General features: G+C 55.3%; 1 protein-coding gene across 1 annotated transcript; it reads right to left on the bottom strand.

Moving 5' to 3' along the window:
• Window positions 1-1,245: 1,245 nt before the first annotated feature.
• On the bottom strand, window positions 1,246-18,242 carry VASH1 (vasohibin 1). The gene is made up of 7 exons (XM_069465150.1): window positions 17,920-18,242; window positions 9,885-9,973; window positions 8,650-8,706; window positions 7,088-7,162; window positions 4,075-4,456; window positions 2,289-2,401; window positions 1,246-1,339 (listed from the first exon to the last, which is right to left on the bottom strand). Exons 1-7 carry the CDS (start codon window positions 18,220-18,222, stop codon window positions 1,267-1,269), a joined length of 1,092 nt encoding a protein of 363 aa, XP_069321251.1. The 5' UTR covers window positions 18,223-18,242; the 3' UTR covers window positions 1,246-1,266.
• Between the last annotated feature and the right edge of the window lie 1,175 nt (window positions 18,243-19,417).

Raw genomic sequence — 19,417 nt, 5'->3', positions numbered from 1 at the left:
TCGCCGTAGGGACCTCCCTACCCCTCAAGGCAGCCTGATCCTAAACTCCCTCCCGCATCCCTTTCTCACTTACACCCCCCAGTTCTAGGGCTCTGTCCCTCTTCAGTGGTCACGCCACACCCTTGCCCTGCCTACACCTCCCAGCCCTGCCAACCTCTCTCCACGTCCTCTCACTTCCCCACCAGGTCTCTTGTGCCGATGGCGGGCTGCGGGGGACCCCAGCTGCTCAGGTTCTGAACAACTGCCATGAGCAGCGACAGACCTGACTGCCACTGCAACCTCCAAGGTAAAATGGGTGATTTAAGGAGGGGAGGCAGGCCTGGGGCACACATATCCTGGTCTGGTCTTGGTTTCCCCAGCAGAACCCACTCCTGGCACTGCCAGGGGAAGACCCAGGCCCGAGTATTCCAGACCATCACCCTGCCCCAGACCTATGCAATGCCCACAGTCATGGTGACCCCAGCACAACTCTGGGCCCTCCGCAAATCCCAGACCCTCCACAGGGAGCCCCTGGGCTCCAGCAACAGGCAGAGCTGGGACTGGGCAGGCAGACTGGTCAGGGGCCTGGGAACTGTGCCCAGGGGTGCTCCCCTGCGCCCTCCTGGCACAGGCCCCGCATGGGGCCGCGCCAGCCCAAACAGCACTGCCCGTGGTGACCACAGGGCCTGACGCCTCTCTGGGGCCATGGGCTCCTGCCCTGGGGGCAGACAGGGCCCGTGCCAAGTCCTAATTTATGGGCCACGCAGACCTTTCTCAGGATGATTCCTACCCAGCTTCCCTTTCCCTGGGTCAAGATTCTGCCAGGCAGATAGAAACATCTCCATCCCCCACCCCGCACCCCAGGGCTGGAAAGGCTGGGACGTTTCCCACAGACAGGATGCACCCAAACCCCAGAGAGACACCAGGGGCAGGGGCACCAGCAGCACCAGCAACCCCTCCTCACCCAGACCCGTGGCACATTGATCTCTACACACCGGCCTTCGGGCCCTCAGCAGATTCATTTGTTTTACATTTTCTCCAAATATCTTAATCTTCAGTCGTAGAGTTAAAACTCCAAATAAAATACTAACTGCCTCTCGGCCCAAAGTTAGGGGGCTCAGCTCGGTGGGACGGGGAGCAGCTCGGGGGGCTGAGCTGGAACACACTCTCCCTGCAGCTGCTCGCCCTGCCCCGTCACCAGCCTCTCTGCCCTGCCAGCGAAGCTGGTTCCAGCAGGTGCATCCTGGCCCCCGGGGGCAGGTGAGGCCCGGGCTGCTGGCACTCGCCTCACACCCGGATCTGGTACCCGTTGAGGTCTGGCATGGCTTTGGGCTCCGAAGGCTTCTTCTCACCCGAGGGCCTGTGGGGAGGAAGAGAGCAGAGCAGAGGGACAGTGAGTGAGTCTCAGAGAGACGGCGGAGGGAGGAGGCAGTGGCTGTCCCCCTAACCCCTGTGGCTTCCCCCTGCATTCTCCACGGGCCCTGCAATGCAGCAGTGGAGCGAGTGTGACAGTGTTTCTGGAACCCCTGACCTGCCTGTGCTCCTGAACGTGGCCCCTGGCTCTCACAGGCTCCTGCCCTCCCCTGCAGGTTGGCTAACCCGGCTGTAGTCTGCGGGTAACAGCTTAAAGCACAAATCTCTCCAAGGGGAATCTGTCGCCTATAAAAGCCTCCTAGATCAAAGGCAATGATGATGGGTGGATATTTTAGTGCCAGAGGCCTGTTTGATAACCCTTAATTCATACCAGAGAGGTGGCTCCTAAATGACAATAATATTTAAAGCAAGAGTCAGACTGATATGTAGGAGATGAAATCAGAGGCGGCGGCCTGGTATTTTAACAGCTTGTTTTTGCCATCAAGATATAGACAAAAATCACAGACTGTTGGGGGCAAAAGTTATGTCCAAAGCCATCTACCCCAAAGCCATCTACCCAGCTGCCACCTAATTTTCGAACCTTCCCCGACGACACTGCCGGGAGAACTCACTGCCTCGCAGGAGCCCCATCCCTTCCGCCCTCCCTCCTACATAACCCACTCTGCCACATGCTTCAGACCTGCCGTGTGGACCCTGTTGGTCCGGCACCAGGGCTCCACGCAGGGTAACCAGTGGGCCAGCTGAGGGTTGCCTAGGAAATGGCACTGCTTTGCTGTGGGAGATGTCCCTGCCATCCCAAATCATCTCCCTTGGGTGGGAGCAAAGAAGAGGGAAGGGTGGGATGGAGAAGAGATGGGTACAGAAAAAGAGAGACCCAGAAGATGAGGAAGAAAGGGTATTCTTCAGACCCACCCAGGCACCACCCTGTGTCTCACCGTCTTTCGCTGCGACTGTTCCTGCGGTGGGGGCTGGACTGGCCCCGCTGCGGGGAGGAAACATCCTTCTTCCGGTCCTTGGTGGGAGAGGGTGGACCTGTCCCTTTGCCAATCTAGGTGGAGAGGAGGCAGCAACAGCATCACTCCAGGGCTGCCCAGAGGAGCCACGTGGCCCCAGAGGCTGCCGTGGGCAAGACCCAGGAAACCTCAGGCAACGTTCTGCCCTGTCTCTGGGTCTTTCCAAAGCTACGTCCCAGGCACTAAAGCGCCGGGGCAGGGGTTCCTCAGCAGGGCTGCCCAATCCCCGCGGGACCCTGAAGGGAGTGTGGAAGCAGGGGAGTCGCTGAGCTGTGACAGTGCCGCACAGAGTCCTCAAGAAAAAGCCATTTACCCACACCAGGTAAACGTGCCAGTTGGGGAAGTGGCCCATGGTGAGTTTGGGCTGGGATCCCACCAACCCCAAAGGGGACACTGGTTATCTCCAACCAATCAGAAGTCAGACTGGTAGCTCCAGCTCTGAATAAGAAACAAAACGAGAAAAACAAATGAATCATCCTTTATGTGGCACAGTCAGCTTGACTTGAGTTTTCAAAACATGGGGTGCACCACGGGAGTGCTGGAGGGGGGCAAATAACACGGGGAGTCCTTAGCACTGAACAGGTAAGGAATTATGGTGCTAAAGACTAGGCTAACATTCGAGTTGGCTCCAACTCTAGATCCAACCCACTGCCTTGAAGACAGTAATATTCTGAGCAGCAAAAGCCAGGGTGCTGGGCGACCCAGAGCTAGGCAGGGTGCTGGGCGACCCAGAGCTAGGAGGGGAGGACCAACTCAGGAGGAGCAGAGAGCAGCCCCTCTCCATTGCGGGGTGGCTGCAGCCCACTTCTGCCCTGGGGGAAAGCAGGGCTAGGGCAGCCGTAGCTCTTGCAAACCCTTGTGTGGACACCTGCGGGCACTTGAGACAAGCCCAGATTCCCCATCTGAGCTCCATCCAGACCTGCTTCTCACTGTCTGAGAGCTAGACACTGGGCTTCCTGCCCTGGAAGTGGAGCTGCCACCTACTGCCCGCTGGCCTCCCAGGCTGTCAGGAGAAATATTGCACGGAGAGTGCAGAAGTTAGTGGCTGGGGCAGAGACACCAGACTGCCTGGAGGGGCAGGGTCACAGCCTAGCAGGGGCAGAGCAACAGGGAGGGAACACCCAGGGGGTCCTGGCCCTCTCCCCAGGGGAGCACTCCCCACTATCCGGGGGACTCAGGGAGAGGTCAGAATTCTTTCTGCCTCAGCAGCCCAGCCCAACTGTTCTGGGTACAACACCTCCCTCCCCAGATTTCTACGCATCTGTAGAGAGGAAAGAGAGAGAAGAAACTACCCCCCTCACTGTCTTCCCCAAGGTCTCACCGTCCTATTTCTTCTAACCTCTTCCTAGCCCCCTATCAGATGCAGGTGGCCGGGGGCTCCAGAGTCAGCTGCATACACAGGAGGAGTGGTGCAGGCTGCCAGCCACCCACCCCGCCATTCCCTCCGGACAGGCCACGATTTCCCACCAGCAGACCTGACTTCCAAGTCCCCCCACCTGCTTGTCTCTGTGTGTCCAACACCTAACACTATCCAAACCCAGTTCACCCAGCCCGTGGGCACCGGGCTGCCCACCTGAGGGGACCACCAACATTCGGGACCTTTGGGCAGGGCCCGACCCTTCCTCCGCACTCCACCTCTGCCGGGTGGGCCACAGGGCGGGAGTGGAGGGCCCCCCACCACGCCCTGGGAGCCGAAAGCCGACCGGACCTTGAGCCGCATGTCGCGGGCGTGGCGCTCCAGCTCCTTGCGGAAGTCGTCGCGGCCCAGCCTCTCCACGTCCAGCACCGAGTGTTTCCACTCGATCTGCTCCACGCTGTGCGGGTCGTGCGACACGCTCTGGCCCAGCTTCACCTTCTTGAGCACGTGCCAGCAGCGGCCGTAGGCGGCCTCGTAGTCCAGCACGAGGTCACTGAGCGTGCGGAAGGCCGGCGGCTTGTACATCAGGTCCTCGCGCCGGCTCATGCCCAGCGCGCCGTAGCGGCCCCCGAAGTTCACCCCCAGCACGATGTGGCGGAAGTAGTTCCCTGAGAAGTAGGTCTTGAAGCTGATGGGGAAGCGTTCCAGGGTGGGCATGTTGTTGGTGAGGTAACTGGCCGCGCCCCCAGCTAAGGAAAGCGCCAGCAGAGGCGTGGGGCTGCGCACAGGATGGGACAGGGAGGGCCCCTGCAGCGCCAGCGCCGGGGCAGACACCCCACCCCGTTCACTCGCTCATTCCTGCCATCCAGCATCGCCCTGGTGTACAGCAGGTGCTCAGAAAACGGAACCTCTAATAGGCACAGTGACTCGTGGCTGCTGCTATGTTGCCAACCAGGGCTGACAAAGTCACAAAATCACCAAACCTAAGGCACTGGCCCCTTCACCTGTGTCCCTCCCTCCAGCCCCTCCTCCGTGGTCGTGCACACACTCAGCCTTAGGTACCCTTGGACACAGACTCACGTTTTCTTCCTCCCTCACAGGTACGTGTCCTCACAGATGCACACAACTCTGCTCAGCCTCTCCTCTCTCACCACGACCCTCCAGCCTCAGACCACTGCCCCACCCGCCGACCTCCCCAGCCTCCGGGCTTCCCCTGGCACCCTGCACCCGCTCTTCCCTCAGGACTGGGTGTCCCCGCTGGCCTCCTTCTCCAAAGCAAATCTGCTGCCGTTTCCTCCACGACACTCAACATAACCTGCGTTTCCCCTACTTCTTGGTTTACTTATTTATTCTCCCCCACTAGAATGTGGGCATCTTGAGGACAGGGATCTTATCTGTCCTGTTCTTCGCTCTTTCTCCAGGGCCCAGCACAGAGCCAGGCACATAACATTTACTCAGTGAAACTCTTGTTGCACAGACAGTTGGGGATGGATGGATAATGCAGGGAGCCATACCACGCAGAGATGTCGTCCTAAGTGTCTTAACAACGGTCCCCACACTTTCTGGCACCAGGGACTGGTTTCCTGGAAGACAATTTTTCCAAGGATCCGGGGGGTGAAGGGGGATGGTTTTGGGATGATTCAGGCACATTACATTTATTGTGCAGTCAAACCTCTCTGCTAATGACAATCTTTATTTGCAGCCGCTCCCCAGCGCTAGCATCACCGCCTCAGCTCCACCTCAGATCAGGCATTAGCTTCTCATAAAGAGCCTGCAACCTAGATCCCTTGAATGTGCAGTTTACAGTAGGGTTCACGCCTATGAGAATCTAAGGTCCCAGCTGATCTGACAGGAGGCGGAGCTTATGCGGTGATGTGAGTGATGGGGAGCGGCTGTAAATACAGATGAAGCTTGGCTTGCTCGCTGCTGCTCACCTCCTGCCGTGTGACCCGGTTTCTAACAGGTCACGGACCGGTACCAGGGGTTTGGGGACCACAGGTCTTACATGCACAGGCTCACTCCACTGTCCTGACAACTCAGTGCAACAGGCACTGCCATTGTCCCCCCTGGCAGAGCAGGACTCCGAGGCTCAGATGCTAAGGGACTTACATGGGGGCCACACAGAGAGTAAGTGGCAGAGCCAGGATTCAAGTTCAGGTCGGCCTGACCCCAAAGTCTGTGCTGTCAGACACCATGCCATGTTCCCCGCAGTGCTAAACTCATGCTTACTGAGCCCGATTCCTTGTGAGTCATCAGGGACACAGAGATGGGAAATGCACCACCCTGCCCTGCGGAGGCTCAGTGCAATGGGGACAAGACATGGGAACAAATGCAGTACAGGGCCCACTGTACGTGCTGTCACCGCTGTGGGGACACTAGGGAAGAGCCCCTTACCTACATGGGGGTTGCTCTTGTTTTCCTCCTGCCCACAAGCCACCAGGTGGCCCCTGCATGGACTCCTTGTTATGACATGACCCCCCTCCCCCCGCCCCGTCACCCCCCTGGCCCTTCCCTAATCTGTGCTCCTCCAGTCCTGAGCCAGGCGCTGCCTGCCCCAGGGGGACAGGAGAATGTTTAAAAAAGCTGGTAGGGGAGATGGGAGGTGTGGGAAGAGATGAAACAGGATTGGCTTTGAGTTGGTGAAGCTAAGTAATGGGCACATGGGAATTCGTTATATTGTTTATAACACAACACCTGAAAAACAAAAGCCAGTGCTCGGGCACTGACTACTTACAACAGAGACCTGGCCACGAGCATTTGCCTCCTCCCCCCCTGCTGTGGTCCAGGGAACGGGAGGGCAGCCTCTCCTGGGGGCTCACCTGTCCCCCAGCCACCCTGGAGACCCAGCTACAGGCGCCACTTCTGCCCTTCGGGTGGGAGTAACCAGGAAACCCTGTTTGTGTTTTTTTAAGGCAGTTCTGCTTTAAAGATCCCGTTCTTCATCTCCACAAATCAACATGTCCTGGAAATGCCAACATCTGGGCATCGCAACTGTGTCTGCCAGTGTTTGGTTCCTGGAAATGGTACAACAGCCTTTGTAAGACAGTGTGCCCCAATTCGGGGTTCAGAGAACAGGGTCATTGTGTCCATGTGACTCAAAAAAGAGCTGCCCGGCAAGCCCGGGAAAGTGGCAACTGAGGCATAGGGTCCTGGGCCCCTCACCTCCTCCACCTTGGGGGGCTCCCCCACCTTGGGGGCCTCCTCTATCCTGGGGGCTCCCCTCCCTTGAGGCCAGGCAGACAACTGCATAAGAAGAGCAGAGGAGCTCCTTCAGCCCTCTGCTTGCAAGCAGGAAGCTGAGGCCCAGAGGGGCTGGTGGCTGGGCTGGCGCCCACCCCAGGCCTCGCAGGGGGAGGAAGGATACATTCCCAGGATCACGGCTTCCAGGCATTTGATTGGCAGAGCCTCTTTGGTCATTTCCTTGGCCAGGTCCATCAGCCTGTGGGAAAGGGAGGCAGAACTGTGAGGACAGCGCCTCTGACCGCTTCCGGTGGGAGAGTGTGGGGAGGAGGGGGCAGGGTGGACTAGACGTGCTAGGACAGAGGCCCCTCGCCGCCCCCAGCTGCTCTCAGCTCAGACCCAGCACCCCCACCCCCACCCCCAGCCCACCCTGTGGGGTGGGGAAGAGGCAGCCACTGGTGACAGGAAGGAGGCCTCTCCCCCTCACTTCCTCCCTGCCTGGCTCCTGATCCACAGCCCTCTGGGGGAGGGGAGCACAGTGGGGGGGCGCAGAGGGGGGACCTTGACAGCCACTGGGCTGGGGCCTTCTGTGAGGGCAGTGGGGGAAGGTGGGGACTTCAGTGTTGACCTCTTCCCTTCTGGAATTTCTCTGTGGACACCCCTGACCCCACCATGGCTTCTGGGAAGAGCTTGTTAATTGACTGTGGACCCCCTTCCCCCGCAGCTGCAGGGCCGCTGTGGGATCTCAGGGGATAGCTGTCCGGGGACTCCCCAGCCTGCTCTTGAACTTGCCGTTCAGGCCATTTTAAGATGGGCTGGTTCCTCCCTCCTCACCAAATGTGGCCCCGCCTGGGGATTCAGTCCGGCCACTGGCTTTGGCTGGAAGGGGCCGGACTCCTTCCTGCCACAGGAGGCTGGAGTGGGCCCCCACAGTGGCTGCGGGACAAGCGCACTGGAGTTAGCGAGGTTGGACTCCACCCAGGGCCTTGGAGAAGGAATAATTCAGTAATTTTGCTAATAAGCCATTTAAAGATTTTTTCACAAGAAAGCAAACATAGATTATGTGTGGAGCAAGATGTAAAACACATAAATTTTTAAAACGGGGGTGGGGGTGGGTCTTAAGCCTGGGGGCATCTTTGGGCTGAGGCCCGAGGCCCCAGGCGTTCATTCCTCACTCTGCTCTGTCCACCGGGCTTCGGGCTTCGAGGGCAGAAACTTTCTAGAGCCAGCGAATCTAGCCAGGGGTCAGCACTCGGGGAGGGCTAGGAAGTGAGAGATGCAACATTGGGCCTTCTGCTAAATGACCAGAAAAGAGTCCAGGAAGGCAAGCAGGGTGACAGGGCAGGTCCCCTGCGAGGGGGCGTGCACAGGAACAGAGGGAAGGGGAAGGGCTCTCTCCTGCTCTGCCTGCTTCTCAATAAGACGATGCTCTGAGGTTCAGCCAGTCTACCTGGGGCCACCCTCTCCTCACCAAGGCAAACGGGGGGGGCTCTCCCCTATCCTGCTAGCTTAGCAGGGATGTCAGGGTTTCCTTTTCATCAAGGTAGCCCTGGCTGTTCCTCTGAGCCAGATTTCCCTCCATGTGACACCCTAAGTGGTACCTGTCCCCAGGGTGGTACCCGCCCCATGTCGGGCTTCCCTCGGAGAGTCCCTGCCTGCCCCATGAGCTTCCACCCAAGGCACACCAGAGGCTCCCCACGAGGCTCCAACCCAGCCTGGGCAGAGCACCGGCCACCCCATACTCACCCTGTCAGAGGTCTGCTCTTCTTAATTTCAAAGAACTGTGTCCCTGTGTGATTGTACCTGCAGGCGCCAGTTAAGGGCTTCCTGGCTTGGTCAGGAGGAGGTTGTCCCTCTCTCCCTGGCCACGTCCCAGACCTTGGGCACCCAGCACTCCCAGTAGTACAGTGTGTTAGGACCCCAAAAGTAGCTCCTGCAAGACACCTTGGAGGATGCTAAAGACCCATGTCTCCTGGCAAGCAGAGAAGGCTCCTTCTCTGTCCTTCTCCCTCCTCTTCCTTGGCGTCACCCCTTTCCCCGCCCCACCTCCTGCCTCCCTTCCCAGGATGGGAGATGTGGAGCAGGCAGCCAGCCCAGCCAGGCTGGGAACATCTCTCTGCAGCACATCATTTTCCAACCAGCTGAGAAGCAACATGGACTGTGAGGAGAAGGCCGGGGGCGGGGGTCCAATGTGGCCTCTAATTGCTGGGTGCTCCTGAGCCATCCACCTCCCCTCACTGGGCCACAATTGTCCTGTTGGCAAAGGGAGGGGCTGGACGCACTTTTCAGTCGTCAGCCTGGCCTTCCGCCTAGCCAGGACCCATGCCTAGTTCTCCCACCTCTGACCTCATCTGCAGCTGGAAGGACGGGGAAGAGGACCCAGGGACAGGGTGCAGGGGCTGGAGGGGCCCAGAGCAGGGACACAGGGGAATCTGGACTCAGGGGAGCCCAGCTCTTTGCACACTGGGCAACCAGCCTCCTGCTGGGGAAGAAAAAGGAGAAGAACCAGGAGAAATTTCCAAGATGTGGAAGTTAGCTCCTGGCACACAAAAATCCTTTTTCTCCTCCATTTGCCCTACTTTTAAACCCAGTCTTTTAACAGCCCAAGCCCATTCCCCCTTCCTCTCTCTGCTAGGGCTGGATGGAGACAGAGGAGCTCTTGGCTTGGCCACCCCACCAGAAGTCGCCAGGACACCTCTCCCTCTGCCTCATCACAGGGTGGGAGGATGGAGTGGGCCCAGCACTCGCTGGACAGAATTCCTCCGATACTGGGGGGCACACAGGCCGTGTCCCACAGCTTCGGGGAGCACAGAGCTGCTGTGTGAGTGGCACCCCTGGAGCTGGGGAATGAGATGGCTCTGCTGACACCTGTCCGGCTCTGCTGACACCTGTCCAGCTCTGTCTGGAAACAAGTCCCACTTGGCTGTTGGAGCCATCACACCAGCCAGAAGGTGGCCATGACCCTGGACCAGAGAGGATACTGCAGCTCCCTGATGTAGCGCTGCACGGCTTCCAGGCGCTCAGGGACAGGCGTAGACGGCTGGAACGTAGGCACACTCGGTATGGGAATCTGGGGACAGAGAAAGAGCTCTGGTCACTAGAGGAGGCCACCCTGGAGCTGCCAGCCCATCAGACACCCAGGAATAGTCCCCAGAGGAGCCCCACTCTGGGGAGGGGCAACCGTCCCTCTGTGCTGAGCCTCTTCCCTTGTCACCCCCTCCTTCCGGGGACTTCTGCCAGGACCCCACCCCAGCCATTCCTTCCCTCCTGGCACTTGCTGGCATTCCTAATTTGGAGCTTATGTTGATGATTCCAATGTTTTACATCTTCAATAATTTTAGAAAAACATAGGTTGATTCACCAACTGTTTTGAATTTTAAAGAGTCATTAACTTCAAGGCTTATGAGGAATCCTACTACTGGGGTTAAGCTCCTCTGGGTTTGAAGTTCACTCTTGCTCGAGTGCTAGATCAAAACTGGTTTACCTGGTGTCCCATGCTCTCAGGGTGGTGCCCTGGGCTGGGGGCGTGGTCCCAGGAGGGATCTATGCGTCCTCGGCAGGAGGAGTCACCCACCCAGTACCACTGGCACATATGGGACCTTGCAGAGCTCCAACCTGAACTGTCAAGGAGTAAGTCGGGGTAGCAGGCAGAGCAGAGAGACATTTTGGAACAGGTCTTGCTGGGGCTCTATTTGCTGGGGCCCAGCTGCTTTGGAGGGGTTCCACAGCGGCACAGGGGCCCCAGGTTCTCCTTCAACACCCCCCTTTCCCGCCAGCTCCACACCTACGCAGTACAGGTGTAACCCTGCAGTCCTCCTCACCAAGATGCCCTTTCCAGCACCCAGCCCAGCAACGGGGAGAGCAGCACAAGTCGGGCAGGCGCCTCCCGATGCCTGGGACTGACAGGCTGGGACTGACAGGCAGGGGCTGCCAGGCTGCTGGGGCTCGGGTCAGGAGCAGCCCCCGATGCTGTCCCTCAGCCACCATGCAGTCTGCAGGACAGAGGCTACCTCGCAGGTGTGGGCCCCCTCTCCAGCCAGGGGAACCCAAATGCTGGCAGTTTGGCTCCAACAAGTCAGTGGGGTGGAGGAAGCCGACTAGGGACCTCTGGGGCTTCAGAACGGACTTCCTTCCAGGGACAAGGCACCCACAGGGGACAGCCTTTTACATCACGTGGCTGCAGCACTGGGGGTCTGACAAGGAGGGAAGTGACACACCAGTTATCACTGTACGCTCGCGTCTGGGTGCTGCTGATGGCACCTACTGGCTCTAGGGCGGAGACACATGAGGGAAGGGCCCTGGTCCAAAGTGACAGCTTTGCATGAGCTTCCTCCTTCTCCCTCCCTGCCGTCCTCTCCTTCCTGTCTGTCTGGGCTACCCCTGAGCAGCTGACACCTCTGTCTGAAGGAAGCTGGTTCCCCTTTCACATCACTCCCCTCCCTAAACTGGCACCACCACTTACAGTCGCCAGCAGGATAAAAGCCCCAGGGTGGGGGCTCCTCTTCCTCCTGCCGGTGCCACGTGGGCTCCAGGCCCTGGCCTGGCCTCCCCTATGTCAAGGGCATGCAGGTGGGGAGTGGGAGAGGAATTACAGGAATTATTTAACAGCAAGGCACATTCACGTCCAGTCACCTGACCTCCTCAGGTGGCAGTCTCAGCCAGGCATCCCCACTTGTCACTGGAGCTTCAGGTAAAGGCTGTAAGAACACTCTCCCATGAGATCCTCCAAACAGGGCGGGAGCTGCAGTCCAAGAACCATTCACCTAAGCTTGGCCAGGGCCAGGAAGTACCCGCAAGAGGACTGGCACCTGCCATCCAGACAGAGGACCCAGGAACAGGCTGCTCTGTGACAAGGAAGGGTCCAAAAGCTCTGGAGCAGAGGCTCACCTGGATGAAGCATCACATGCTTTACTTCTTTAGTCCCCAACCCCCAGGTGGGGACCAGTACCAGTCTGTGGTCTGTTAGGAGCCAGGCCCCACAGCAGGAGGTGAGTGGGGGGCAACCAATGGAAGCTTCATCTGTAATTACAGCCGCTCCCCATCCCTTACGCCGCTACCTGAGCTCCGCCCCCTGTCAGATCAACAGCAGCTTTAGATTCTCACAGGAGCGTGAACCCTACTGTAAACTGTGCATGTGAGGAATTTAGGTTGTGCACTCCTTTTAAGAATCTAATGCCTGATGATCTGAGGTGGAGCTGAGGAGGTGATCCTAGTGCTGGGGAGTGGCTGCAAATACAGATTATCATTAGCAGACAGGTTTGGCTGCACAGACACCATAATAAATCAACTGCTTGCAAACTCATATCAAAACCCCATCAGTGAGTGGCAAGTGACAATTAAGCTGCATCTGGTGGCAGGCTTTACAGTGGCTAGTGAGTTGATGTTCTTCAACTGTACAGCTGCATCTGGTGGCAGGCTTTAAGTCAGAATCCGACACTTTAGTCCATGTGTGGCTCGCCTGTTATTTTATTTACCACTTCCATCCACGCCTCTTTCCTGCACTGCACACTTGTCTCAATGACAAGCTAACCCTAGCAAAAATGAGTAAAAAACAAATGTTGCTGGAGAGCTTCTTTGGAAAGGGGGAAAGACCCGATGATGAGACAGCAGAAAACTCCAAGACTGCCAAACAAATTGAAAGCTGCATTTAAAAGAAAATATCAAAGGTCCTACTTAAATTATGGGTTCATTGCAACAGGTGATTCACATTCTCCAAGTCCATACTGTATAATATGTGGTGACCGGCTATCCAACTAAGCCATGAAACCTTCAAAACTGCTTCACCACATGAAGACCAAGCACCCTGCATTAAAAGACAAGCCTTTGGAGTTTTGCAAAAGAAAAAAATGTGAACTCGAGGAACAGAAGCAATTATTGAAGGCCACCACTTCATCAAATGTGTCTGCACTGAGAGCATCATTCTTAGTGGCTAACTGCATTGCTAAAGCTAAGAAGCCCTTTACCATTGGTGAAGAGTTGATCCTGCCTGCTGCTAAAGACATTTGCCGTGCACTTTTAGGAGAGGCTGCAGTTCAAAAGGTGGCACGTGTTCCTTTTTCAGCTAGCACCGTAACTAGATGAATTGATGAAATAGCAGAGGATTTTTTTTTTTTTTTTTTTTTTCTGAGAGAGTCTCTGTTGCCTGGGCTAGAGTGCTATGGTGTCAGCTTAGCTCACGGCAACCTCAAACTCCTGGGCTCAAGTGATCCTCCTGCCTCAGCCTCCTGAGTAGCTGGGACTACAGGCATGCACTACAACACCCCGATAATTTTTTTCTATTTTTAGTCACCTAGCTAATTTTTTTTTCTAGTTTAGTAGAAACAGAATCTCACTCTTGCTCAGGCTGGTCTCTTAACTCCTGACCTCAAGCCTCCCATCTCAGCCTCCCAGAGTGCTAGGATTATAGGTGTGAGCCACCGAGCCTGGCTGATAGCAGAGGATATTGAGGCACAATTGTTAGAGAGGATTAATGAGTCACTGTGGTACACAATCCAGGTTGGCGAGTCTACTGATGTTGGTAACAAGGTGACAATGCTTGTTTTTATATGATACATTTTTTAGGAGGATGTGCATGAGGGTATGTTACATGCACTTTTCTTGCCAACACCACAGCTGCAGAGCTCTTCAAGTCTTTGAATGATTACATGTCAGGAAAACTGAATTGGTCATTTTGTATCAGTGTATGCACAGACGGAGTGGCTGCCATGACTGGACCGCTTCCTGGTTTCACTGCTCGGGTCAAGGAGGTCGCTTCTGAACGTGAGTCTACGCACTGTGTCATCCACAGAAAAATGCTGGCTAGCCGGAAAATGTCATCTGAACTAAAAAACATTTTGCAGGATGTGATTAAAATTATTAACCACGTTAAAGTCCATGCCCTTACCTCACGTCTGTTCGCACAGCTCCGTGAGGAGACGGACGCAGAACGCACACATCTTCTCTTACACACAGGAGTGAGACGGCTTTCTAAAGGCAGATCACTGCCCAGAGTTTCTGAGTTACAAGAGCCGTTCTAGAGACTTCTTTTAGAAAAACAGTCACCAATGGCAGCACATTTCAATGACACAGAATGGGTCGCAAAACTTGCTTACTTGTGTGACATATTCAACCTGCTCAACGAACTCAATCTATCACTTCAGAGGAGGATGACAACCATGTTCACGTCGGCAGATACAGTGGCTGCATTCAATGCCAAACTGGGATTATGGCGGTAACAAGTGAACACTGGGATTTTTGACATGTTTCAAACATTAGCAGAGATTTGGAAGAGACTGAGCCAGGGCCTTCTTTCTCCCAGCTGGTGCATGATCATCTATCTCGGCTTTCAAAAGAGTTTGAGCATTACTTCCCAACCACAAATACCCCTGAACTGGGAAGGGATGCATCTGTGACCCATTTGTGAATAAGCCAGGTGAATCCACTTTGTCTGTGCTAGAAGAGGATCAACTGTTTGAGATCACAAATGACAGTGGCCTTAAAAGTATGTTTGAGACAACTTCAAATCTCCATACATTCTGGATTAAAGTCAAGGCAGAATATCCTGAGATTGCCACAAAAGCTCTGAAAAACCTGCTTCCATTTCCAACATCTTCTCTTTGTGAAGCAGGTTTTTCTGCAGTGACAGCAACCAAAGCAAGATTACAGAGTAGACTGGACATAAGCAACATACTTCGGGTGTCACTGTCTCCCATCACTCCTAGATGGGACCATCTAGCTGCAGGAAAACAAGCTCAGGGCTCCCACTGATTCTGCATTATAGTGAATATAATTATTTCATTACATATCACAATGTAATAATAATAGAAATAAAGTGCACAATAAACGTCATGTGCTTGAACCATCCAGAAACCACCCTCCACCCTGGGTCTGTGGAAAAATTGTCTTCCATGAAACTGGTCCCTGGTGCCAAAAAGGTTGGGGACAACTACTTTACATCATTAATTCCTCTCAACTTCCCCTGAAGTGGGCACTGCTCTTATCCCCATTTTACAGTTAAGGAAACTGAGGCACAGGGAGGTTGCATACCTTCCTCCCTTCCCCAGGAAAGTAGTCGTGGGAGAGCTAGGATCTGAGCCTGGTGGATGAGGCTCTATAGTGTTCTCCTGAGTAGGGGTCCCAGACTCAACTGCCTGCAGGGGCCTGGCAGGTAACACAAACAGAGAAGGCAGGGCTGAAAAGGTAGGGATGGGGGAACCACTCCTCAGCCCCAGCTGACAGCGCCACATGGGATTGCAGATTCTCTGTTCCCAAATTCTCGTTTTCTGAAAAGATGCCAAAAATCTGGGTCGTTATGGGAAAAGCTCCCAATTTTAAATTTTGGCTCAAGTGGTTTTTTTAAAACATGATACAGTCCCAGCAAAACCCTTCTTGGGATCCCCGAGGTGTAACCTCTGTGGAGAATGCCTGTGGGCCAGCTGTAGTGGCAGGGCCCCCCAGGACGGGTGCCCGCGGTGGCCCGCTGGCAATCCAGCACCCAACCTCCGCTGCTCCTCTCCAAAGCCTCCTGGGCTCCGCCACACCCCCGACTCTAAGGGCTTCTGGTACTCTGGGCCCCGGGAGAGAAGGAACCTCACGCAGACTCATGCGGTTCCTCTATCTGAGACACTTTTCCCGTGGTTTGAGCAGGGGAAGTTTCAAATTTTTCCAAACCACTCACAAAATTCCTTCCACCTGTCAGTCATGACACCCCCTCCCCCTCAGATCATAGCTTCCTTCCTTCATTGGTGTCTCTCCTATGCATGAGGATTGACAATGACAAGATGATAATACACATCAGTCACCAATAAGCTCATTGGTTTTTTTTTAGTCCCTAGGAGTGGTGACAGTTTGGCAGGGAACCATTCACACTCTCCTATGGCCTGATTTAGACACAAGCAAGATGGCAGGAGAGCTGTCTGCTCAACGCCAACTTGCTCATGTGGGAGCAGCGTGTGACTCTGGCCTCATGGGCTCAAATGTTCTGAGTGAAATCTAGTCTCCCCTCCCGATGAAGGACAGGAGACAAGACAATGAACAGCCAATAACCAGTACTGGTTTGGGGCTCTACCCCTTTGTCCACTGTTTTAACACAGAGTCTCTCACTTAATCTTCCCATCAACCCATCCCATTTTACTGATGAGAAAACTGGGGCTCAAATAGGTCAAAGGGGTTTGCCTAAGGTCATATACACAGGCAGAGGGTCCTTACCAATGTCCATATCCTTTGATGCAGTACTTTCTCTTCCAGGAGTTTATATTAAAGGAAATATCAGAGTTGAATCCCAAAATCTATGTTTTAGAATGTTCCCCACAGTATTCATTTTAAGAATAAAATAATGGGCCAGGTGTGGTGGCTCATGCTTGTAATCCTAGCCCTCTGGGAGGCCGAGGTGGGAGGATCTCTTGAGCTCAGGAGTTCGAGACCAGCCTGAGCAACAAAAGTGAGACTCCATCTCTACTAAAAACAGAAAAATTAGCCGGACATGGTGGCACCTGCTTGTAGTCCCAGCTGCTCGGGAGGCTGAGGCAGAAGGATGGCTTGAGCCCAGGAGTTTGAGGTTGCTGTGAGCTATAAAGACACCATTGCACTCTACTTGGGGCAATGGAGCGAGACTCTGTTTAAAAAAAAAAAAAAAAGAATAAAATAGTGGAAACAATGTCCAACCATAGGAGAGCAGGTAAATAAACTAGTAAGGTAAGTCAGCACAGAGGACAATTATGTAGCCATTCAAAATCAATCTACATTTTATTTCCCCTGGAAATATTGAGCAGCTGCTTATTCTCCCGCCTCAGCCTCCAAACCAGCTGGGAATACAGTCAAGTGCCACCATGCCTAGCTCATTTTTTTAAAATTTTTGATAGAGATGGGGTCTCACTATGTTGCCCAGGTTGGTCTCAAACTCCTGGCCTCATGCGATCCTCCCACCTCAGCCTCCCAAAGTGCTGCGTTTATAGGTGTGAGCCACCGTACCCCACCCCAGAAGACATTTTTCTGATGGCTCTACTAATAACATGGCAAAACCAAAACAGAACAGGCCACTTGTTCCCACATCTAATTCACACTAACTGCCATTCTCCCTATACCCCTCCTTCCCACCTGAGCAGGCAGGACTAAGCATTGGGCTCCGACCTCCGTCTAGAGGGCTCTGTTTGGGCGATTTCAGACCTCTGCATTTAGGAGAGTGCTTCCTTAGTCTGAACCATAATGTTTGTTTAAAAAATACTAGGCATGTATTTCCATATAGCACTGTACAGTACAGAAAGTCTCAAATATCCTCTCATTCCGTGAACACATACATTAAGTGCCTGTTCTGTGCCAGGCACACAGGAGACCTTGGGAAGACAAAGATGAATGAGACACAGGCTCCGCCTTCATTGGCAACACAACTTGAAGGATAGCCCTCGTGGAAGAGTTCCAGCAAACACAGAAAAATTATTTCATTTGACCCCTCTCCACAGGATCTCTTGTAATTTCCCTGAATCTAGTGTCCAACAGAGTAGAGGACCTGGGGTTGAGTCCCAGCCCTGCCACTTACTGGCTGTGGGACCCTGATTCCTACTTGAGTTTTTGGCTTTCTCATCTGTAAAACGGGGACCCAAATTACACTTACTTTGTAAGATTGCTGGAGAATTCAGTGGCATAATGCATGAAAATATTTTCTCAACATATGAAGCCCTTATTTCCTTAGTCATTCATTATCTGTCTGTTCACAGTTCTCTGGCTTAGCAAGCGTCATCAAGCAAATGACATGTCAAGCTATCCTAGTGTTAGTTCATTCCCTGTCCCCTCCCACAAAACACCAGCATTTTAAAAGACATGGGGGAACGCCTCCCAGAGACAGGCATGTGAACCCCCTCAGCGACTGGCAGTGGAGAGAAAGTTCTTCTGGACAAGATAGACCTGTCCCTATTCTTTAAATCTTATTCTGCCAAGGGTCCCCTACCCCACAAGAGGAGAGGGTGGCTTTGCTCTCTCGGTCAGTCCTAAGGCCACTAATATCCTAGACTGTGCTACAGCCTCCCCCACCCCACTCCTCACCTTGGGCAGGTCCGTGGCCCCACGGATCCTTTGCGCCACCTTCTCTCCATCGGGGTGGATCTTGGCCACGTGTTTCCACATCCTTTCCCAGGTGGCCTCATCCACAGGCAGCCCACCCCGGTTGACAAAGAAGGGGACGCCTCCGTCGCGAAGGTCCTCTTCCCCTTCCTCCTCTGGATCCTCCTCTCTCTGGGCTGAGGCCCCTTCGCTGGTCTCCAAACGCCTGACCCCAGAGGGGGCGGCGGCGGCAGCGGGGGCAGTGCCACTGCCGCCACCTCCGATCACCTTCTTCCCCCCTGGCATCCCTAAATTCTTGAGGCAGGTGGGAGGATGTCTCAGAAGGCGGGAAAAACAGGTGGCTCACAGGAGGCCTCCCGCACACCAGCTGCAGAGATAACACATGGCCAGAGTGCAAGGCGCCTTTAAGAAACCAGGGCGTGGCTCCTGTACAATAAAATACTACTCAATGAGAAAAAAAAAAAAAAAAAAAAATCAGTGCAACGACGTAAAGTAGGGGCCGAGAGGGTTGTCCGAGGTCAGCATTAGAGGCCTTGTTTTGTTTGAAAAACGGGGTAAAGAGAACACACCCCAACTTGGCAGTCTTCACAAAGCACCCCCATTTGACAACAAGAACAATGCCGGGCAGCAGCCTGGGCTGGCAAGCAGGAGAAAAATCGGAGGGAAACTGAGGCCAGACAGCTCAGACCTGCGGCTGCAGAAAGAAAGGCTCAAGGCACAGGTGCCCACTGGGCGCCCCGGGTCCCAGTGTTGGAGAGAACAAATTCCTCTACAAAACCCCTGCACGCTCACACCCGCGCGCGCCCCAAGGGGGACCAAGGCGACTCCCGGCCGGGGAGCTCAGAACCGACACCCCTCGGCGGCAGAGTGGCGCTGGGGGGCGATTTCCCCGACGCAATGAGACAAGTCCGGGAGCCAAGACTCGCAGCTGGCGGGGCGCGGGGAGGGGGCGCGCATCGACGCGCACATTCCACGCCCGCGGCCAACTCCCTGCACAAAGTGGGCTTTGTCTGGGCCCCCGGTCCCCTCGCCCCTGGGAAGCGGTAGCGGCTCCCCCAGAAGGAGAAAGGGCGCGGCAGGGAGGCGAAGGCTGGGAGTGCCAAGGCCCAGCGGGTCCCCAGCCGGGCGCGTCTCAGCGGGCAGACGGCGGGCACCTGGCGCCGCGCTGCGCCAGCCGAGCCATCGCGGGGCACGGGTGCCGCGCCAGGGCCCAGGGTTCAGCGGGACTGGCTCGGGCGGCGCGCAGGGCCCAGGCTGAGGTCACCGAGCGGCGGGCTGCGGCCGCGGGGTCGCTGTCCCGGACTGGCTGCAGCATGGGCGGTGGCGCGGCCGGGGCGGGCGAAGGATGCTCGGTGGCTGTTCGCTCGGACTCCCGCTGCCCCGGTTAAGGGGCGGAGGAAGGACCGCGGGGCGGGGACCGCAAGCTCCGAGGCTCGAGCAGCCACGGCCCGCGGATGTAGCTGGAGACGAGTGACAAAGC

Source organism: Eulemur rufifrons, chromosome 2 (genome assembly GCF_041146395.1).
Source record: "Eulemur rufifrons isolate Redbay chromosome 2, OSU_ERuf_1, whole genome shotgun sequence".
Lineage (NCBI taxonomy): Eukaryota > Metazoa > Chordata > Mammalia > Primates > Lemuridae > Eulemur > Eulemur rufifrons.
The sequence above is the reverse complement of the archived record's forward strand: the minus strand, read 5'-3'. Positions and strand labels throughout refer to the sequence as shown.

Excerpts from the sequence above, each read along its gene's own strand:
- VASH1 (XM_069465150.1), bottom strand. The coding sequence starts at position 18,222 with ATGCCAGGGGGGAAGAAGGTGATCGGAGGTGGCGGCAGTGGCACTGCC. Across the intron at positions 2,402-4,074 it reads CCCGCGACATGCGGCTCAAG|ATTGGCAAAGGGACAGGTCC; the intron begins GTCCGGTCGGCT and ends CTCTCCACCTAG. Across the intron at positions 1,340-2,288 it reads AACAGTCGCAGCGAAAGACG|GCCCTCGGGTGAGAAGAAGC; the intron begins GTGAGACACAGG and ends TCCTCCCCACAG.